Here is a 21,984-nt window from a genome sequence, read left to right as displayed (position 1 = left end):
ATGGTCTTTTTGAGACAGGGTCTCCCTGTAGCCGCAGCTGTCCTGGAACTCACTATGTAGACCAGGCTGGCCTTGAACTCACAGAGATCCGCCTGCCTCTGCCTCTCAAGTGCTGGGATTAAAGGCATGTGCCACCATGCCTGGCGTTTGTAAATATTTTAAAAATGAATTTATTAAAGAATGACACCCTAAGTCATATCTGGCATCCCTGTGTTTCTGCTTTGCCACTTTAGAAAATTAATGAACTAGCCTTGGGAACAGGTTTGGGGTATAGTAGGTAGTTTTAAACATGCTAATACAAAGTAGAAGACAATGAAGCCTATATACTTTTATTTACATGAATAGGCCAATGGTTCTTGGGCTTGAACATATATCAGAATTATCCAGATAGCCCATTAAAGCACAAATTGCTTTAACTCTAGGGGTTCCTACCCCCAGAGTTTCTGATTCAGTGGGGTTGAGGTCAAGACTGAAAACTTGTTAGTAATACACTAACACATTCAAATGAGGTTGATGAGAACTATTAGTATAGGCAAGATGTATTCAGACCAAACAAACAAACAAAGCCAATACCTTGAAAACATGAATGGAAAATAATTAAATCCTTTACTTATACTAAGACTGGAATTTCACTCCTCTGAGACAATGATCAGTGCCCGTTTATGGATCCTTCCAAAAATGTTTTATGTATACATATCAATGTGTGTATTTACCATACATAATAGATATCAGTGGTGCAAGCCCTACTAACCACCATTATGGCATGTGGCATATTATCAAACTCTATAATCTGTGCCAATTTAAGTGGAAAATGGTCTTGTTATCTTTAGAAAGACAAAGCAAGTGGGGGAAGGGTCTTATATATGTAAAGGACACTTTGGACAAGGTCCATGGATGGTTATTTTGTCAACTTGGTTAGATTAAGAATGTCTGGAGGATTAGTGAAGCACACCTCTGGCATATCTGTGGTGGCATTTCTAGAGACAAATCATGGGGATTTGACTTAATCAATAGATGAATCCCTTCATGGGCTAATATGGTGGCATTATTGGGAAATAGTGAAAAGCAGGATATGGGGCCAAGTCCACAGGTATTCATGTTGCCTTTCCCCTTTCATATACCCACCTTTTCTATATTTCTTCTTTGCCATGATGTGAATTGCTCTGTTCTACTGTGCCCTCTCCACCATATTGGGCTGATATTTCTGAAACTGTGAACCAAATTAAATATTCCCTCTTTTAAGTTGTATTAGTTACTTTTCTTGTTGCTATGACAAAATGCCTGACAGAACCAACTTAGAAGGAAAATTTTTATTAGATCATGATTTAGGAGGGGGTATAGTTCATCATGGAGGGAAGGCATGGTGGGAGCATGTGGCAGCTGGTCGCACTATGTCTGACTGAGATCAGGAAGCAGACAGATGCTCATCCAGCTCTTTCTTTTTGACCTTTTTATTCAGTCCAGGACCCCAGGCCAAGAAAGAGTGCCACCCATATTCAGGGTGGATCTTCCCTCATCCCAACTTCTCTGAAAATACTCTCATAGATACACTCAAAAGTGTACCTCCACTGTTAGTGTTCTAGGTGTTTCTTAATCCAATAAAGTTGACAAATACTAACCATCACAGTAACTAATACATTTTGAATTATCTCCTTTTTTTTCTTGTGTTGCTCATGTTTCATGTGGCATCTAAGAATACATTGCCAAATCCAACTTCATTCTTTTGTGTGTGAATATCCAGTTCTAATGCCATCTGTTGAGAAGACTATTCTTTCCCCCTTGAATCTCTTGAGACCTTTGTAAAAATTTAACCCAAACTGGAAGAGCTCTTCTCTGGACTGTCAGTTCTATTCCATGATCAGTCCATATGGTAGTATCATACTCATATTTATTGTCGCTCTGAAGTTGGAAAGTGTGAGTCCTTCAACTGTGCTCTTATAAAGATATTTCTACTCTTCTGAATTCTGCAGATTCATCTGGGAGTATTACCATCTTAACAATTTGAAGTCTTTGATGTAGAATATCCTTTCCTTATTTAAGATCTTTAAGTTTTGAACATTGTTTTATACTCTTATTAAGTTCTGCCCATTTTGTTAAATGCATTTCTAAGCACTTTATTCTGTTTGAGGTTATTTTAAACAGGACTGTTTTGTTATTTTAATTTTAGGATCCCCTGAAAATGTATAGCAATACAGCCAGTTTTTATATTGATTTTGTATTGTACAACTTTGCTAAACTTGTAGGTCACTTATTATCTTGTATGTATAAGAGCATATCATCTTCCAGTGGAGATAGTGTTGCTTTTTTCTTCCCAATCTGGATGCCTTTTACACTTTTTTCCCCTAATTTCCACAGCTAGAAATCTACAATGGTAGACAGAACAAAAAGTCTAGATCTTGTTCCTCCTTTTGGAGAAAAGCATTAGTATCATTAGCTGTGCACTTTTCAGAGGCACCTTTACCAGACTGAGCAAGCTCCCTGGTCATTATTTTCCTTAAAACAAATTATTTCAGAGTAGATTGAGAAGATAATTCCATCATATTATTTTATAGAGAAGAAGTAGAGTATTAAAACAAGATTTTACTCATAAGGGACATCAAAACATGAGCACATGAAAGCATGTTAAATGAGTCTACTGAGGTCCCTTAAAACCCATTTCCATTTGGATAAAATTCTAACCTCACCATTCTAACATTTACAATCACTGCAAAGGCAACTTTGAAATTTGCAAATTTGTGCATGGGTGTTCACAGCAGAATTTCTTATTGCCTAAAAGTGGAGATAACCTGAATATCTATCAGTTGGAGGGACATTCCAAAAGTGTTATATTGATGTAATGAAATATTATTCAGCCACAGAAAGCCATGAAATACCAATACATACTGCAACACTGGATAAACCTTGATGATATTACGCTAAGTAAAAGAAGCTACTAACAGAAGGCCACATACTAAATGATTTCATTTAACTAAAATGCAGAGTGGGAAAATCCATAGAGAAAGCACGTGACAGTTGCTAGGGCCTGGGGGAAGGAGGGAATGGAGAGTGATATGCCTGTGGGTACAGGATTTCTCATGGGGTGAAGAAAATGTTGTTCAGGTAGATAGTGGTGATGGTTGTGCATCTCTTAACTAGTGCATCTCATAATTAGTGGAGTTGGGTCTTATTCTGATATATCCTCTATGTCCAAAAGTTACCCTATGATAGTTTGTTGCCACTTCAATGCAAAAGTCACTTTGTTTCCTGTTGAGTCTTATCTCAATGGATACTTATCCCTTAGTCAGATCCATATTCCAATGTGTTGGAAAATCGTGGTCCTCAGTGAAGACCAATGTCTAGTAAAAAGGAAATCTTGAGTGACAAAAGTCCTAGTCTCCAAATAGCTTTTAAAACATCAAACAGCTTACACAGTACATATACAATCCATTGTTGAGGTATTTTTTTAATTTTTATTATTTTTTATGTGTATGAGTGTATTGCCTGCATGTATGTAAGTGCACCCATGTCATGCATTAACTGTGGAGGTCAGAAGAGAGTGCCGGATCCCCTGGAACTGGAGTTAGGATGGTTGTTAGCCTCCATGTGGATGTTGGGACCCAAACCTGGGTCCTCTGCAAGAGCAGCCAGTGCTCTTAATTGCTGAACCATCTCTCCAGCCCTTGAGGTATATTTTAATCTAATCAAGTACAATATAATTTACATAATCTTAGTGGGAAAAAAATGAGGGCTCTTTGAGGACTGTTCTCATCCATTTTTTTTTTGTATGTGTGCTTTTGAGACAGGGTCTCCCTGTAGCCCCACCTGACCTGGAACTGGAACTCACTATGTAGACCAGGCTGGCCTCGAACTCACAGAGATCCACCTGCCTCTGCCTCCAGTGTGCCGGGATTAAAGGCATGCATCATCACACCCAGCTATTTTGCCTTCTTACCTTACCATATCCAATAGATTCCAAAAGATGAATAAAACACAAACCACATATTTCTCTTGGACTTCCTCTTGACTGGTGATCACCCCAAAAAGGATGATTACTCTCTCCATGAGCTAACAAATAACAAAGCAAGAATCAGGATCATCTACTAGGCCATTTAGGTAATATTCTAATTTTTTAAAATCAGGGCTTCTTTTAAAAGAATGTGTTAGCTGGAAACATAGTCTAAGTTATTAGCAATGGCTGTCTCTAAGGCATTAGTCTGTGGATTGATTTAATTTTCTGATTTTTGTTTTTCTGTACTTTTGAAATTATATATAATGAACGAAAGAACATATTTTATCCAAGTTGGGATATTTCTCTTCTTAACACACACACACACACACACACACACACACACACACACACACACACACGTTTTATTCACTTTGGCAATCTCTTCACTATGTGTTAGATGGTACAGTGAAAACATGGTCCTTCCTCCAGAGTGAGCAGTGATGATAGAAGAGTGAAGAGCAATAATTAGAGCATACTACGCTAAGAACCAGAGCACAGGTCAGGAAGGAGATAGCTGCTGTCTGAGGGAAGAATGCCAAGATTCATGAAGACCAGCTGCTCTTCAGTTGGATCTTCATAAACGGATAGGGGTTCGTCAAGTGGAGGGAGTATGAGAAAGGGCTTTCTAGATAAAGGCAGCCTGAGCACAGAGAAGTATGAAGATGCAGGGTGCCCTGGGGAGGAATAAACCACTAAGAGGCTGGAGTGGATGGTGCAGAAAAGGAAAGAATGAGGGAAGAAATTGAAAATGTGTTTGTGGCTGGGTTGTGAAGAGTTTTCAATGACAGGCCAGGAAATTTCAATTTTAGGCAATAGAGAAGCCATCAGTAGTTCTTTTCTTTTCTTTTCTTTTTTGATCTTTTTGAGACAAGGTCTCCCTGTAGCCCCAGCTGTCCTGGAATCACTATGTAGACCAGGCTGGCCTTGAACTCACAGGGATCCGCCTGCCTCTGCCTCCCAAGTGCTGGGATTAAAGGTGTGTACCACCACACCCGGCTTCTTTCTTTTTTTTAAGGGTAGTAATATAATACTAACCCTTATAAGATAATGGAAAATGGGAAGAATTTAACATATTCCAAGTCAGTAAGCATTTACAGATCATTGAAAATTCACACATTTTTGGCTTGGCCCCAATCACCAGCATCAATAAAATACAGTCCTCTCTCCCTACCAAAATAGAAAGCACCTTATGCTATAATGATACAGACTGTACATTCTATACTTTTACATTTAATAAGACACTATGTTCTCACTGGTCAAAAATACACGAGATTACTGGAGCATATTAGTGGTAAAAGGAAAATATAAATGGATTGTTTTGTATATTTTTCATAGGTGTCTTTATTTTTTAAGCTAATTAAGGAAAAAATACTAGGATAATCTATGACAGAATCATAGGCTATTAGTGTAAAAAAAATCTGAGATTTGCCAACAACAGTCTATATGGTCAGAAATTCACATGTATACCCTACGTCAGCATGTTTGTGACTGCAGAGGTGAGTCAAGAGGGACCTTGCATGGCTAAGGGGAATTAAGACATGATTCAAACTTAGTCAAACTGTGGAAGCTATCCATATGGCTGGTTTTCTTGGCCAGTCTTTGTTTAGAAAATAATTCTGTAGTTTCTTGATTTAATTTAGTTGTGTTTAGAGAACTAATTCTATCAAACTGCTGTTATAATAACTGAATTTCTCAACCTGGCTGTTATGACACCTGCCAACTTTGGGGTGCAATTTTAAGCATCTAATGAATACTTAAGCACTGTCTTATGTTACATTTTATTAATGCCTGATATTCAGAAAGACCTAGGTTTTTACTAGAGCATAAATTTCTAATTACAGGGCATTTTAAAAGAATTATCTCTCTAGGATCTCTCCAGATGAAACATTCTAATACCAGCCCAACCCTACTCTTATAAGGAATATGGGAACAAGAGAATTTATTATATGCCCACACTGAACAGGACATACAAGTCTCCTGGCTGTAAGCAATCCATGGTATCAGCCTGTTCTTTAAATAATGAGTATAGAGGAAACTCTCAAAGTGAAGCTGGGGCTGTATGATGAAACTCTTGAAAATCATCAGCAAAGGGTCTGCAGGCTCTTTAGTGATGGAATCCCAGTTGCAATGTGAAGAGTCCTTCCATATGCAATGTCAGCCTAATTAATTATCTAATGGTTAGGTGACTTTAACTTGACTAGGTGAAGATGTTCTTAAGTTCATAAAGTCAATATGAGTTACTTTCTGACAATTTCTAAACACACCCTACATTATAATCTCCACAATGACTCTAAGAAGGTACTAGTAGTATCTACCTGCCTTTAACCAAAAGTATGCATTTTACTAGGTGGTAATGACTTCCTTTAAGTCTGCAGTCAAAATCTAGACAATGAGACTATAAAAATCTCTTGTGCTGAAACATTAAGACTTTCCTTTTTGTCACTTTCGGGGCTACTCCGGAACCTACCATACAGACGACAGTATAGTCTCTAAAGTAGTTTCTCCAACCAGCAAGATGGCTCAGCCAGTAGAGGCTCTTGCCACACAACCCTGGTGACTTGGATTCCATCCCAGGAACCCACAGAGAGTTAGGAGAGAGCAAATCATGCAACATTGTCCTCTGACCTCTATATGCACACCATGGCACACATATATCCCCCACAAACATTATGAAGACACACAATAATTTTAAAAATTAAAAAATGAGGATTGAAGCTAAGTTGTTACTTTTGTAGCACTTTATTTACAAAACTGAAGAGTTTCTTGCCTGAACATGGGTGGCTTAGGCAAGAAACTAATTAAATCCAGTGGGTCACACACGAAAAGAAGAATGAAGATAGGAGGGGACTTGTTTAGAAGGGCCCCAGCAGGACAGAGAGGGATGATAAAGGGGAGCAAGTAGGGTTGAAAGTGACCTAAAATTCATTATGTAAAAGTATGAAACTGTGAAACAATAAAATTTTAAGTAGCAAAAACGGTGAAGGAGTAAAATTATACCCCAACTGTAGGTTGGGGTTCCAGACCTTTGATAAGTTTTAATTTCAAAATATTATTTTACTAAAATTATAAACTTGGTCAACATTTCTGGAACTTCAAAAACATATTTGTGTGCATATGTAATGTATGCACATGTGCATGTTTGAGCATGTGTGGATGGGAGGATGCATGTGCTTGTGTGGATATGGAGGCCAGAGATCAATGTCCAGTGTCCTCTATCACTCTCTACCTTAATTTTTGAGACAGAGTTTTTCACCATACCTGGAGCTCACTGATTGAACATTAGCTGGCTGGTAAGCATCAGGGATCCTTCTATCCACCTCTCCAGCATTGGGATTAGAAACATGTGCTACCATACTTACCTCTTTAAAAAGTTTTAGTGTGTGTGTGTGTGTGTGTGTGTGTGTGTGTGTGTGTGTGTGTGTGAAGGGTGTGGACATGCATGTCAAGTTGTGCACATGCAGGTCAGAGGACAACTTTGGGGAGTTGTTTTTCTCTTCCCACCTTTATGTGGGTTCCAGGAATTGATCTCAGCTTCTCAGCTTTGTGGGAGAAATGCTTTACCCACTGAGCCATCTTGCTGACTCAAAACAGAAATTCTTTAAAATTTTTTATTACATTTTTGTGGCATGTGTGGGGGTCAGAGGACAACCTGCAGGAGTCATTTCTTTCCTTCATCATATAGGTTCTGAGTATCTAACTCAGGTTCTCAGACTTGGTGGCAGGTACCTTTACCTGCATAGCTATCTATCCAGTGTGCTTTTAAAAAAATTTTTTTTTATTTTTATGTGTATGAGCATTTTGCCTGTATGTATACATGTGTTCCACATGTGTACAGTGCCTATTAAGGCCAGAACAGGGCATTGGATCCTCTGGAACTGGAGTTACAGATGGTTGGTTACTAGTTGATAAGTGGGTGCTGGGAACCAAACCTGGGTCCTCTAGAACAGCAAGTGTTCTTAACCTCTGAGTCATCTTTCTAACCCATCACATTTTTTTTCTTAAAGATTTTATTTATTTTTTGCATATGAGTGTTTTGACTGCATGTAAATGCACCGTGTGTGCAATGCCTGTGGCTATCAGAACAGGGCATTGGATCCCCTGGAACTGGCATTATACATGGTTGTTAGCCACTGTGTGGGTGCTGAGACTTGAAGTCACTTCCTCTGAAAGTGCAATAAGTGCTCTTAACCACTCTTTCTGGAGCCATCTCTCTAGCCCCTGGCACGTTTTTTTTTTTCAATGTAGGTTTGTGGAACTGAACTCAGATTCTCATGATTGAACAGCAAGCACTTTACTGACTAAGCCATCTCCCTAGCCCCAGGAATGGATCTCTGTGAGATGGAGGCCAGCTTGGTTTACATAGCAAGTTCCAGGCCAGCTGGAACTATAAGAACATCCTGTCTCAAACAAAAACAAAAAAGATATCTGAGTGAAACCTAGTTAGCTGCCTTCTATTCTGCAAGGGTGTATGTAAGATGCTTTCCTTTGGGGTGCCTTCATATGTTTCTCTAAGGACCTCTACCTATGACATCTTTGGAATGATTTTGGCAAGCAGGTCTCTTCTTGTCCTCATCAGAATTAGGAGACAAAGCAGGTGGTACTGGTTAATATAGGAGTAGTCCATGAAATTTGGTCTCACAGTTAGGCACCACAGTTTAGGGGTAGTAATTTGTACTTTTTTAAAAAATGTGTATGAATGTATTGCCTGCATGGTGTAAGTGTACCTGTGTCATGCAATTCCCATTGAGGTCAGAAGAGGATGTCAGATCTCCTGTAACTGGTGGTAGTTAGCCACCACGTGGGTGCTGGGTACCAAATCCAAGTCCTCTGAAAGAGCAGTCATTGCTCTTAACTATTGAATGATCTCTCCAGTCCCAATAATTTATAGTGTTTTAATTTCCATATTTTAAAAATTGCATAAGGGTGTTTAAATTAATACATATATAGCAGTGTTAATGATCAAGAGGAATTTTGTGTAACTGAACTATTTTATTGTTAGATTGTCTCTGACAGTCTCCTACATGGTGGATCAGTCAAATGCTAGGATACAAAGCTTTATCTTGGGTTACCTTCCCCTCCTGAAGTTGAAGCATCCATAAGTTGCATCAATAAAAACTTCTAAGATTTCTGCAAAAATAAAGACTGAAAAAAGCCCTTAAAAATCAGTCCTAAATCAATCCTTCAAGCTAGGTTGTACTCTCATTTTACAGAAGCCAAGTGAAAAAAAAAAAAACCAAAAACCACTGAAATCACCTATAATTTCCCAATTTAACTTTTAAAATATTTTATTTATGATTTTTACATATATGAATATATTGCCTGCATATGTGTAAGTGCACCTGTGTTGTGCAGTGCCTGGTGAGGTAAGAAGACGACATTGGATCCATTAGAACTGGAGTTACTGACTGTTGGCCACCATGTGGGTGCTGGGAATTGAACTCACGTCCTCTGCAGGAGCAGTCAGTGCTCTTAACTACTGAGCCATCTCTCCAGCCCCTAATTTAACTTTTTAAAAAACTGAGGCAAGTTCATTTGGAAGAAAGGATTAGAGAGGAAAAATGCTTAGTTTTCATTGAAATTATCATTTTAAAAAATATTTAAGTTTATTTTTATGTGTATGAGTGTATTGCCTGCCTGTAAGTGCACCCGTGCTGTGCAGTGCCCTTGGAGGTCAGAGGAAGGTGTCAGATCCCCTGGAACTGGAGCTGCAGATAATTGTTAGCTGCCACATGGGTTCTAGAAATCGAACCCAGGTCCTCTGCAAGAGCAGTCAATGCTCTTAACCGCTGAGCCTTCTCTCATTTTAATATCATTCTTTTGGATATTCTTTGAACTCTCCCCCTTAAAAATATCAAAGTTTACTGTATTTTTGTATATAATTTAAGTGGTATATGATTGTTTCTAATACTAGAAGTCTATACGAAGTTCTTGTGTTATGTTCTCATATTTTTTTCCTCATATTTCTTATCTGAAAGACAAAATATATACATTTACTAAGTGATTATTGTCTTAGTCGGTATTTTCCCTGTTTTTGTTTTAGGAATTGCATATAATTTTTAAACTGTGATATATTGCTTGTTGTCAAATATGTGAGTGTAAGCCATTTCATAATGCACAGAACTATGAGCAAACACAAAGCTACCTGTTCCCACAGCTCTAGTTCTTGCCAGATGTTAAACTAATTGTTCAATTAGCTAATCAATACCTATTGCTAGCTGGAATTTTGGAAAATCAGTTCCAAAACAAGCACATTCAGTTGTGGCTTTGCAATCTCTTGAAGGTTATATCACAATTGTGTAGACACAGTTTTTGGCTTCTTTAAAAAAGCTAGACACTGCATTTAAAAAAATACTGCATATGGTCAGCTGTAATCACAGTGTAAGTAATTCAGCTGTTCTGAGTACCATTTCTTCATTCAAAAAATGGGGAAATAGGAACACCGAAAATGATTCACAACCTAAGAGTTTTGTTTTGTTATTTTAAGGCACAGGCCTCAGGGTCATCTCATACTACCTCTCCTAATGAGGCAGTTCTAATTGCCTGCAGCACTTTAGCAAGGGAAGGCACAGAAAATAAAACTTTACCTGCTATGATGTGTTTGTAAAGCTTTTTCAACACCATTCCCATTCTGAGAACCGTGGGAAAATAAGTGAAGAAAAACAATAGAGGACAGATAAAATCCTCAAGTGAATGAGGAAGCCAAACAACCACAGCAAAGAGCAATACTATTCAGTAGAGGGTCGAGAGGTGAGGAGGTGGAGGTGGGTAGAAAAGCTCCTTTCCTAATGCCAGGATCCCCCAGCTTGTCCTGTGCTCCACTAACACTGGACTTAGAAAATTCACTTTTGAATAAACAAATGTCAATGTGTACTTGTCATTATTTTATAAATTACCAAATCAGGATTTGCTTCTTTGATTTCAGTGATAGCCCTGTAGGCCACTGGAAATTTCATTGGCAGTAATTAAAAATCACAATTATTCTGGAAATTCTAGCTCTCTAAGAAATCATATATCTTGGTTATACAGTAATTTCCATTATTAGTCAAGTCTAGTTCATTTTGTCAATCATACAATATGTATGTGTTTTCTAGGACTACTTCAAGCACTCATTCAGTTTTCTTAGTGACTAAGTTATCTATTCTCATGGTGTGCATTATCAATGACTAAACTAACATTCCTTTTACTTTTGAAAATGCTGCATTACCAAGAAATTAGTAATAACTCATTTAGGCTTCAAAAGTGTAAAAAGCATTTTGATGTAGAGCAGAAGTAATAACATGACTTAGATTTTAGATGAATTTATGATACTCTAAGTGAAAAAATCCCACATGGTAGAATAAACTTTGATTTAATCTCAGTTGTTAATTCTGCTCTCCAAAACCGTCACTGTGGGATGCTGGTGTCACCCACACTTGGTATTTTCAAAGCACAGCAGACCTATTAAATAAGTCACAAATGCCCAGTTGATTTTATTTCCAAATTATATGCTGCTTCTGTGATAGATCTGCACCCCTTTAAAATATTTTAGATTTGTTTTTTTAACACTTTATTATTATTTTTATTTTATGTGTATGAGTATATTGCCTGCAGGTGTGTGAGTGCACCCATGTTTTAGCCACCACATGGGTGATGGGACTTGAACCCAGATCCTCTATAATAGCAGGCAGTGCTCTTAACCACTGAGCCATCTCTCCAGCCCTATTTATTTTTATTTTATGTGTATGAGGGTTTTGCTTTACATGTATGTAAGTGCACCCATTTGTGCAATGCCCACAGAGGCCAGAAGAGAGCATCAAATCCCCTAGAATTGGAGTTGCAGATGGTTGTTAGCTGCTGTATAGGTTAGCTGGGAACCAAACCTGGGTTCTCTGCAAGAGCAGCCAGTATTCTGAACTACTATGCCATCTCTCCAGCCCTGAACTGCACCCCCCCCCTTTTTTAAAGAAAGAAATAAAAATATTTCTGGTAGTAAATGAAAAGGACACAACAAAACCCCTGGGACACTTTAAGAGAAGTCCTAAGAGGGAAGTTTATAGCTCTAAGTGCCTACATTAAAAAATTCAGAAAGGGTACAAATAAATGACTTAACATTGCAACTCAAGACTCTAAAAAGTCAAGAACCAACTAAACCCAAACCCAGCAGATGAGAAGACATAACAAAACTCAGAGCAGAAATTAACAGAATTGAAACAAAGAAAACAATACAAAGAATCAACGAACCCAAGAGCTGGTTCTTTGGAAAGATAAACAAGATAGACAGACCCTTAGCCCAGGTAACCAAAAGAAAGAAAGAGCAAATCCAAATCAACAAAATCAGAGGTAAAAGGGGAAGCATCACAACAGACACAAAAATATCCAGAACATTATAAATGAATACTTTAAAAATCTATACTCTACTAAATTTGAAAACCTAAAAGAAATTGATGTGTATCTAAAATCATGGGAATCACCAAAACTAAACCAAGAAAAGATCAACAGCTTAAACAGACCCATAACACATAAGGAAATTGAACCGGTAATACAGAACCTCCCAACTAAAAAAGACTCAGGCCCAGATGGAAGAAGATCTATGTCCAATACTACTTAATTTATTCAAAAAGATAGAAACAGAGGTATAACTTCCAAATTCCTTCTATGAAGCCAGCATCACTCTAATACCAAAGCCAGGTAAAGAAACAACCAAAAAAGAAAACTTTAGACCCATATCCTTAATGAACATAGATGAAAAATTCTCAATAAAATACTTGAAAACTACATACAAACACACGTCAAAAAGATCATCCAAGTCAGCTTTATTCCAGAGATGCAGGGATGGTTCAATAAGCATAAATCAACAAACATCATAAATCATATAAATGTACTCAAAGACAAGAATCCATGGTCATCTCAATATATGCAGAGAAGGCCTTTGAAAAAATTCAAAATGCATTTATGTTTAAAGTCCTAAGAGGGAATTGGATTGGAGGGAACATACTTCAAATAATTAAAGCTATATATAACAAACCCATAGTCAACATCATTCTAAATGGAGAAAAACTGGAAGCATTCCCATTAAAATCAGGAACCAGACAAGGATGTCCACTATCTCCACTCCTTTTCAATATAGTGCTTGAAACTCTTGCAAGAGCAGTAAGACAAGAGAAAGAAGTTAAAGGAGTAATAAATTGGAAAAGAGGTCAAATTATCCCTTTTTGCAGATGATATGATATTGATTTAAGAGATGCCAAAAATTCCACCAGAAAACTAGAAATGATTAACACTTTTGGTAAAGTGGCAGGCTACAAAATGAATCTACAAAAGTCTGTGGCCTTTCTATATACCAATAACAAGTGATCAGAGAAAGAGAACATGGAAACACTTCCTTTCACAATAGACAAAAAAATAATAATAATCTCAGAATAAAAAAAAATCTCAGAATAAACATGACCAAAGACATTAAAGAGCTCTACAATGAAAAAATTTTAATCTTTAAAGAAAGAAATTGAGGAAGACATCAGAAGATGGAAGGACCTCCCATGCTCATGGTTTGGGAGAATTAATATTGTGAAAATAACCATCCCAACAAAAGCCATTTATAGATTCAATGCAATGCCCATCAAAATCCCTATGATATTCTTCATAGAATTAAAAAACCATCCTCATGGATTTGATTAAAACAACGTATATGCATGCATGAAACTCTCAGTAAATTATTTATTTTTTAAAAAGAAAAATAAAATAAGAAATAGGGGCTGGAGAGATGGCTCAGCAGTTAAGAGCACTGACTGCTCTTGCAGAGGATCCGGGTTCAATTCCCAGCACCCACATGGTGGCTATGAACCGTCCTTAACTCCAGTTTTAGGGGAATCTAAAGCCCTCTTCTGACCTCCACAACATTGCATTGACACAGGTGCACTTACATCCATGCAAGCAATACACTCATACTCATAAAAATAATAAATAAGATAATTAAAAAAACAATCCTCCAAACACTTTAGTAACCCCTTTGCTAAAAATCTTAAGGTTATTTTCACAAAAGTTCACAACACTAGGACTGGAGAGATGGCTCAGCAGTTAAGAGCACTGGCTGCTCTTGCAGATGATCCTGGTTTGGTTCAGCTATAGTCATAAAAACAACATGGTACTGGCACAAAAATAGACCTGTAGATTAATGGAACAAAATTGAAGACCCAAATATGAGTATGTGCAATTTCAGCCACCTGATGTTTGACAAAGGGGCCAGAACATTTACTGGAGGAAAGACAGCATCTTCAGAAAATGATGCTGGAAACTGGATCTCCACCTGTAGAAGAATGAAACTAGACCCCTATCTTTCACCTTGCACAAAAGTAAACTCCAGATGGATCAATGTGAAGCCTGAAACTCTGAAACTGTTAGAAGAGAACATTGGAAATAACCTACAAGATATAGGAGTAGGAAATGATTTTCTAAACCGGACATCAATTGCTCAGGAAATAAGGTCAAGAATCAACAAATGGGACCTCATTAAACTAAAAACTTTATGTGCATCAAAAAAGGAAGCAAGAAAGTGGAGCGAAAACCCACAGAGTAGGAGAAAATCTTCCCCAGCAATACATCTGACAGGGGTTTAACATCCAGAATATATAAAGAACTCAAAAAACAAAGAATCAAGAAAGGAAGTAACCCAATTAAAGATGGGCTAAGGATCTGAACAGAGAGTTCTCAAAAGAAGAAATAAAGATGGCTAAGAAGCATCTTAAAAAGTGTTCAACATTGTTAGTAACTAGGGAAATACTAATTAAAAACACTTTAAGATTTCATCTTACCCCAGTCAGATTGGCTAAGATCAAGATAACAAATGATACCAAATGATGAAGAGGATGAGGGGAAAGGGGAACACTCATCCACTGCTGGTGGGATTGTAAACTTGTGCAACTCCTATGGAAAGCAGTGTGGAAAACTCTTAAAAAACTAAAAATGAACCTACTATACGACCCGGTTATACCACTCCTTGGCATATACTCAAAGGACTCATCCTATTCACAATAGCTAAGAGATGGAAGCAACCTAAGTGTCCCTCAATTGACGAGTGGATAATGAAAATGTGGTTCATTTATATGATGGAGTTTTATTCAGCAGTAAAGATGAAATTTGCAGGTAAATGGGTGGAACTAGAAACTGTTATATTAAGTGAAGTAACACAGACTCAGAAAAAGCAAAACAAAAAAATGACATATGTTCTCCCTCAAATGTGGATCCTAGCACAAAATCCTTATAAGTGAGTATGTATCCAGATATATCTACAGGAACCAGAATAATGAGAAAGAACCAGGGAGGTAAAGGGAAAGAAGGAACCTGAGAGAGAAGAACACTAGGGGCAAGGTATTACTAAGGGAGAAATGGATGAAAATGGGGTTATTTAAATGGGAGGCTGGAGGGAGGATTATCCAAGGAACCTTGGGTATAAAGTGAAAGAAGGAGCTCAAGAGAGGTGGGACCATACAAGGTGGGTATTATCAAGGGAGAAATGGGGAAAATGGGTACACCATGGCAGAAGGGTTAGACAGAGGAGAGAGATAAATTATGCCTAGCTAGTCTTAAAAAACCAGAGGGAACCATATTGGTCCAACCACCTACTGACTTATCCCTACATGAGTCCGTGTGTATAGCTAAAGGCTACATAACAGGAAACAGTCCAGACAGGAGATACCATCCTTTGAGTTCTTGGCCAGGGTGGTCAAAGAGACTCCCAAAATTACTCAGGCTATTGCCACAGTCCTTGATGGCCTCCCAGAACTTGAAGGTAAGACCCCACTGCTAAAGACAGAACATACTTTGGACACAGGATTTGGAGCAGTAGAGCTTCAACTGACCTGAAACCACTTTCCCTGAAGGCTATCTCTCATTGCTTTGGAGAGAGCTATGAAGGTGCCAAGGGAAAACATCAATGGATGATAACCACATCAATGGATGATAACCACATCAATGGATGATAACCACATCAATGGCCAGTACAGCATACATCATTGGTGCAGTAGTGACACTTTTTTCTTGGGGGCAATCAACAGCCACCTAATTTGCTAAAAGCCCACTCAAAGGGAGGAAACTCGTGTGTGCCATTGTAAACATAACCTAATACACATGGCCAGAGTGGTCATAGATCTTAGAGAAAACCCCAAGACTGCCATATCCTTAGACTAATGTAATTTCTTACTATGTGCAAAATATGTACCCTTATACTTACAGGCAGATAGCCCAGTTACCACTCATCAAAGAAGCTCATTTTGCACCAGTCAGAGACTATTACCAAGTACCACAACTGGTCATACACAGACATTGTCTATGAATTGCCCAGGTCTAAGGGACACATCTACAATGCAAACTCTACACCTAAGGCTCATGTACCCCTTTTTATTATATAAAGAGATATGTTTAAGGGAAGTCTATGTAGGCCTCACCTAGTTTATTTTGATAGTACTATATTACACATTATTGTCCTGATTTTATTTTACATTTGACTTTTAGCCCTTAAAATGCCTTCATTCTAATGAATACTACTTTTCTATATTTATTTAGTAAGTAAAATGAACTCTAATAACTTTTAAATTCATTTATTTATTATTCTTATTTTATGTGTATGAGTGTTGTGCCTACATGTGTTTAAGGATACCCAATTCGTGCAGTGCCTGCATAGGTTAGAGGAGGGCGTTAGATCCTCTGGAACTGGAGTTACGGATGGTTGTTACCTTCCACCTGGGTCCTGAGATTCAAACTCAGGTCTTCTGCAAGAACAGCTTGTATGTGTCTGTGTGTCTGTGTGCCACAGTGCATGTGGAGAGTCACAGTATGATTTGTGGGACTAAGTTCTTTCTATAATGTGAGTTCCAGGGATCAAACTCGGGTTGTCGGGCTTGGTGGCAAGGGTCCTTACCCACTGAGCCATCTTGCCAACCCATCCATAAATATGCTTAATATTTGTAATGCTGGGTTCTTACTAGATTCTTGATTATATTGTTGTTTGCATCTTTTAAATTTTCATGGTATTTTAAGAAAATTTTATCACAGTGATGTATGCTGCTATTCCATCCAACAAAATTTAAGCTCTATGTTTAATTTTAAGCACTTTGCTAGGTATCGGAATACGGTGAGATTCTGATATTTTAATGATTTTTTACAATGCAAATTTGAGAAATTTAGCCATTTTTCTTATTGAGGATACTTAACATTATGCTTACTTAGATGCCTGTTCCTAATCTGGAGATGTTAAATGTGTGTTCATGTACTTCCCTAATCCTTATTTTGTCTTTCTTATAGAAAATACTAATTTAAAATTTTCTCTTGCCTTAACCAGCAGTGATTTTCTATGTTGTGTCTACCAGTAAATTTCCAATATTTTGTTCAACCTGCCTTTAAAAGAATACTGTCATTTTGTTTTTTAATCATCTGCTCTTTTCCATTTACAGTCCAGTGATTGTGATGGTATAATCCCACCAGGGGCATTGAAGCCAGGCCTCAAATCCAAATCCATACAGCTTCAACCCTGAGCCTTTACTTTGTTTTATGCTATTTTGGAAAGAAATATATGGAGAGTGGCAAATGGCCACAAAAATCTCCAGGACAAGATCCATGCAGTGCAAAGACAACAGGTATCACTGCCCAAACACTGCCAGTGAGCTAGTCTACCTGCAGTGAGTTAGAGTAAGGGAACCCTTGTATGGAATGAATTTTGTGTAAAGCCATGAGAGGCTGTAAATAGGACAAAGTCAAAAATTAAACAGACTCTATAATAGCAATGTGATTCAAACTTACCTGCAAAAACCGTGGGAAAAGATGATTTGACTCAATGCCAACATATATGTGCACCAGTTCCAAGAGCGAAATGGATTGGCAAATTCGCATGACGAGTCCAATAGCATAGAAAGTGTCAACCATTGAATCTGTGTTCAGTGGATTAAAAACACAGACACAGGCACTGTCACAACAAATCTATGGAGCACTTTGAAGTGAGATTTATTTTGTTTTTATTGTATGTGTGAAAATTTTCTCTAAGCTACTAAGTTGTAACTATGCAATACAGTGTAATCCAAGAAAGCACTTTGGTACTTATAGAAAACACATAAAATTCTCTCTGACTGATCCTCTTTCAAAAAGAAGTGAAAACTTACAAAGGCTTCACAGCCTGTAGTATCTGCTCCCAATATATAGGATTCTAAAGCAATTATCACACAAATCTGTTAGACTCTAAATAAACCCCTTGAAATAGACATAGGTCGGAGGCAAGCCTGATAAAAAAAATCTACTCTGCTAAGCTTTTCCATTGACAACAACAAAAAAATGAGAAAAGTTATTCTAAAGAAGTTTTGTGAAAATGGCACTAATAATGTCATGCCTCACATAACAGGTCTGTGTGGATCTGGGTCCTACAGACACTGGACTGCACCTTTGGGTTTGTGAAAAGCACTTAACTTGGGTCTCTGATTAGGAAGGACTTTGGAGTTTGCACAGCAGAGGACACAACTGAGATATTTCCCATAGAGAGATGACCCCTCTAAGGGACAGACTTGTTGCTTGAAGATTTTAAATGAAATCTTGCATGTTTGGGGACTTCTAGGAGCATGAGTTTTCTGTCTTTACTGCTTTCCACACAATTTTATGATCGTGATTGACCAAGCACTAAGGTTTCTTTCTCTAAGGTAGACACGATCGTCATCATGACCATCTCAGTCATCTCATGACTCCTGACACATCAGCAGTCCACGATCCTATCCTGCACCAGCTGTATCAAAGTGCCATCAGTTACACCACCCTGATCAATGAAGGCAGCAGGTGTCAGAAGTTCAAGATTTTAAATTGTTCTTGATCTACTAATTAACACATTAATTTGGGAATTGAACTGTTCTAGCACTTGGTTATTCTCAGTCTTCCTGTATTTATGTAATTCTAAGAAGCAGCTATAATAGGATAATTAAGAAATGAATATACTACTGCTGGAGCAGCTTTTCCCACTGAAGGGGTGAGGCAGCATTAGAGTTCTTGACTTGGGATACATGGAGTCAAGGAGCTACAATATGCCACTCAGCCTCACTTGTAACTTTCAAAGTATATGGTGCATTCCCACCAGCACAAAGAAACTCTCCTTATTGTGTATTTCCCTTTGCTTGAAAACTTTCAGTGCTCATAGTTGACATTCAAGCCTTGGGTTGTACCTTTAAAATTATTAACAAAGGCAAGAATTTGTAGATTTTCAGTAAGAACAAGCAACATAAAATAGTTTATGGAACCTTCGGAGATTATTTCTACAGAAGTCTGAATTGATGAGCACTGCATATTTTTTCCAGATGTGCTCTATGTGTTTGTTTTTAGCTAAACCAGCAGTTGCTCAAAGTGTCGAGTCACCCAGCAGTTAGAAATTGTGATGACACTTACTCATGTGGAGATAGAACATGAAGAGAATGTTGTCTTGAAAGTCATTTGGTGATTCATTTTTTTTTAGCAATTTGAAATTCTTTAACAATTTAAAGCAGCATTTTTACTTTTTAGGAAACTGAAGGAAGCTTATGGTTTAACTCCTACGTAGGTAGGACTAGTCATCTATGTGCTATACCATGTACATATTACTTCTTAAGGGATCAAATAGGCTCTTGCGGAGGGTAAAGTTTGTCCTTTACTAACTGGTAATCTCCAGCTAGCCAAAACCTGGGGAGTAAAAAGCAATGAAAGAATTTGGCTGATTATGCATTGCTCTGCACAAAATATTAGACTGGAATTTACAGATGTCCTCAAAATGCACCAAATTTGCTAAAGTTTGTGTAGAACCAAAAAGGAACAGTGAAATGGTACCATCCCAAAGACATGGCTTTGTTTTCACAGCAAAGTGCCAGCTGGGGGCAAGCCAATCCCTTTCCCTTGTCCCACCTTCTCCTGAAAAGTTTGGTCTTGAAATATGCAAGAAATACAGTTCCTGAAAAATATAAACTCTAGAGAAGCCAATGAGGTCAGGTGAGCTTTATACAAGTTTGAAGTTAAAATCAGCAACACTAGATGAAAACAAAGACTAAAGTTAAAAATCAAAGTGTTTAGGAGTTTTACCTTTTCCAAATGAAAAGAATCTGACCATCATATTTGTAAATATCCATGAGTGGCCACAGAACTGGATTAAGTAATAGATGAAAAGATACACATTTTTTCTATACCTATAAATACAGAAAAATATCATTAAACACATCTGTCATTGTACATGGGTCTTTTGTACATGTATATTGTATACTTACTAGTCAAAGTGAGCAAGCAAAAGACAACTGTTCATATTGGAGTCTTTAGTTAGGTTGTCCCTCCACACACATCCAAAGTTTGATGGAACTAACTTATATCTGTTAAGTGAGTCTACTGAGATTCCTTAAAACCCATTTCCATCTTTGATAATATTCTAACCTTGCCAAACTCTAACATTTGCAATCACTGCAAAGACAACTGCAACGGGGGGGGGGGGTGAGAACAGAGGAGGAACTGAAGGGCAGAAGGATTTGAGGTGCAACAGTGTGCCAGTAGCTCAGCTTGCTAAGTGGAGAACTTTAAAGAGAGCTGGGTTAGCCTGGTCTACATAGTGAGTTCCAGGCCAGCTGGCGCTACAGGAAGACACTGTTGCAAAAAGACCAAAAAAGAAAAGGAGCTGGCTTACAGTTATGAAGGGGAGTAATCAGAAATGGATAACTCAGTGATCAGACATGCACGACTTGAATGCATTTTGTTTGGGATTAGTATCGTCTTGCCACAGCCTCCTGTTGTATTTTATAAGGGAGGATGGTTTCCTTCATCAGACACACGTAGAAAGCAGTTTAATTGCTCAAGACCAAAAAGGGAAGTCAAGCTGGGTGCAGGTGGTGTGCCGTTGCTGGGAAGATGACTAAGAGAAGACTGACAGGTTCTAGGTCTGAGGAAGATGGAAAAGGCGGTGTTTGAAGGGCTCCCTGAGGGTCAGAAGGGTGGCCGGAGTGGTGTTCCTGTCAGCAAGCGTTTCTCTTAGCTGGAGATGTGAAGCCTCTGAGAAAGAAGACTCTAAGCTGGTAAATAGACACTGTGTGGCTAGCGGCATGAGTTTGGTCACTCAACAGATGACCCAAACTGCTCAAGAGGTTAGAAAGCGGAAACTCAACTCATGGGGATCGCCTGGCTGTGGGTAAACAGACTCATCGCCAGGCCCTAGTTTTCTGGAACCCCATGTGTCTTATGCAGCAGGACATTCTGAATATCATCCTGAGAAGCTTCTGACAAACACAAGGGCAAAGCTTTTGGCAAGGACAGAGTGGAAGCAAATAATAGCCAGTGCACAAAGAAAAGAGGTGGCCACACATTCTGTCCTTCCATTTCCTCATCTTAAAAACCCGGAAAACTGCAGAACCTCCATCCTAGGGTCGAGGAGAAAATGAAATTAGCTAACACCTGCCAAGAGGAGCCGCAAGAGCACAGGGTGCAGGATGCCCCTGGCGTGTGGTAGCCTGCCGTATGCATGGAACCGGGGGCTGCCAGCCCCCCAATCCCTCTCTCCCTCTCCGCGGCCGCCTCGCGCCCTACCTGGACTGCAGCCAGGCGGACAGCACCGAAGGCCCCATAGCCCCAGCCTGGACCTTCACCGCTGTCCGGAAGTCCCGGGCGCGTTGGGGTGGAGCGAGGGGCGGCCGCAGGACTGGCGAGGAAGGGCGGGGCCTTGCGATGCACAGCCAGGGCCAGTGAAGAAGAAAAAAAAAAAGGCTGAGGTGCAGCGACGGGCAAGAGATTAGAGATGAAAGCCAAGTTCTGCAGCGCTGCGCTAGGAACAGGCCAGGGCACAGACAGTGCCCAAAGATGGGCTAACCGAACTTGTCCACACCGGATTTACCAGCCTCTCACAGGCTCCTAATTGGAGGGTGGAGACCCCTAGACATTTACCTACCTGGGCGACTTGGGTGGCTTAACCCCATCCTGAAGCCTCTAAGGTGCACGGATTCGCGGGATGGGATTAGTGGACGCTTCTTCTAGAAACCTTGCCTAGGAGAGAG

General features: G+C 38.8%; 1 protein-coding gene across 2 annotated transcripts in view; it reads right to left on the bottom strand.

Moving 5' to 3' along the window:
* Positions 1-21,682, bottom strand: part of Hacd4 (3-hydroxyacyl-CoA dehydratase 4) — a 31,525-nt gene extending 9,843 nt beyond the window's left edge. For both annotated transcript variants that reach the window (XM_008845522.3, XM_017801210.2), the window contains exons 1-4: positions 21,521-21,682; positions 20,039-20,142; positions 17,759-17,886; positions 3,932-4,044 (exon numbers count right to left, since the gene is read on the bottom strand). In XM_008845522.3, coding sequence (XP_008843744.1) covers positions 3,932-4,044; positions 17,759-17,886; positions 20,039-20,142; positions 21,521-21,558 — 383 coding nt within the window. In that variant the 5' untranslated portion in view covers positions 21,559-21,682. The remainder of the gene's footprint in view (positions 1-3,931; positions 4,045-17,758; positions 17,887-20,038; positions 20,143-21,520) is intronic.
* Positions 21,683-21,984: the final 302 nt, after the last annotated feature.

Source organism: Nannospalax galili, unplaced genomic scaffold, assembly GCF_000622305.1.
Source record: "Nannospalax galili isolate Female #2095 unplaced genomic scaffold, S.galili_v1.0 scaffold1082, whole genome shotgun sequence".
NCBI classification, from domain to species: domain Eukaryota; kingdom Metazoa; phylum Chordata; class Mammalia; order Rodentia; family Spalacidae; genus Nannospalax; species Nannospalax galili.
The sequence above is the reverse complement of the archived record's forward strand: the minus strand, read 5'-3'. Positions and strand labels throughout refer to the sequence as shown.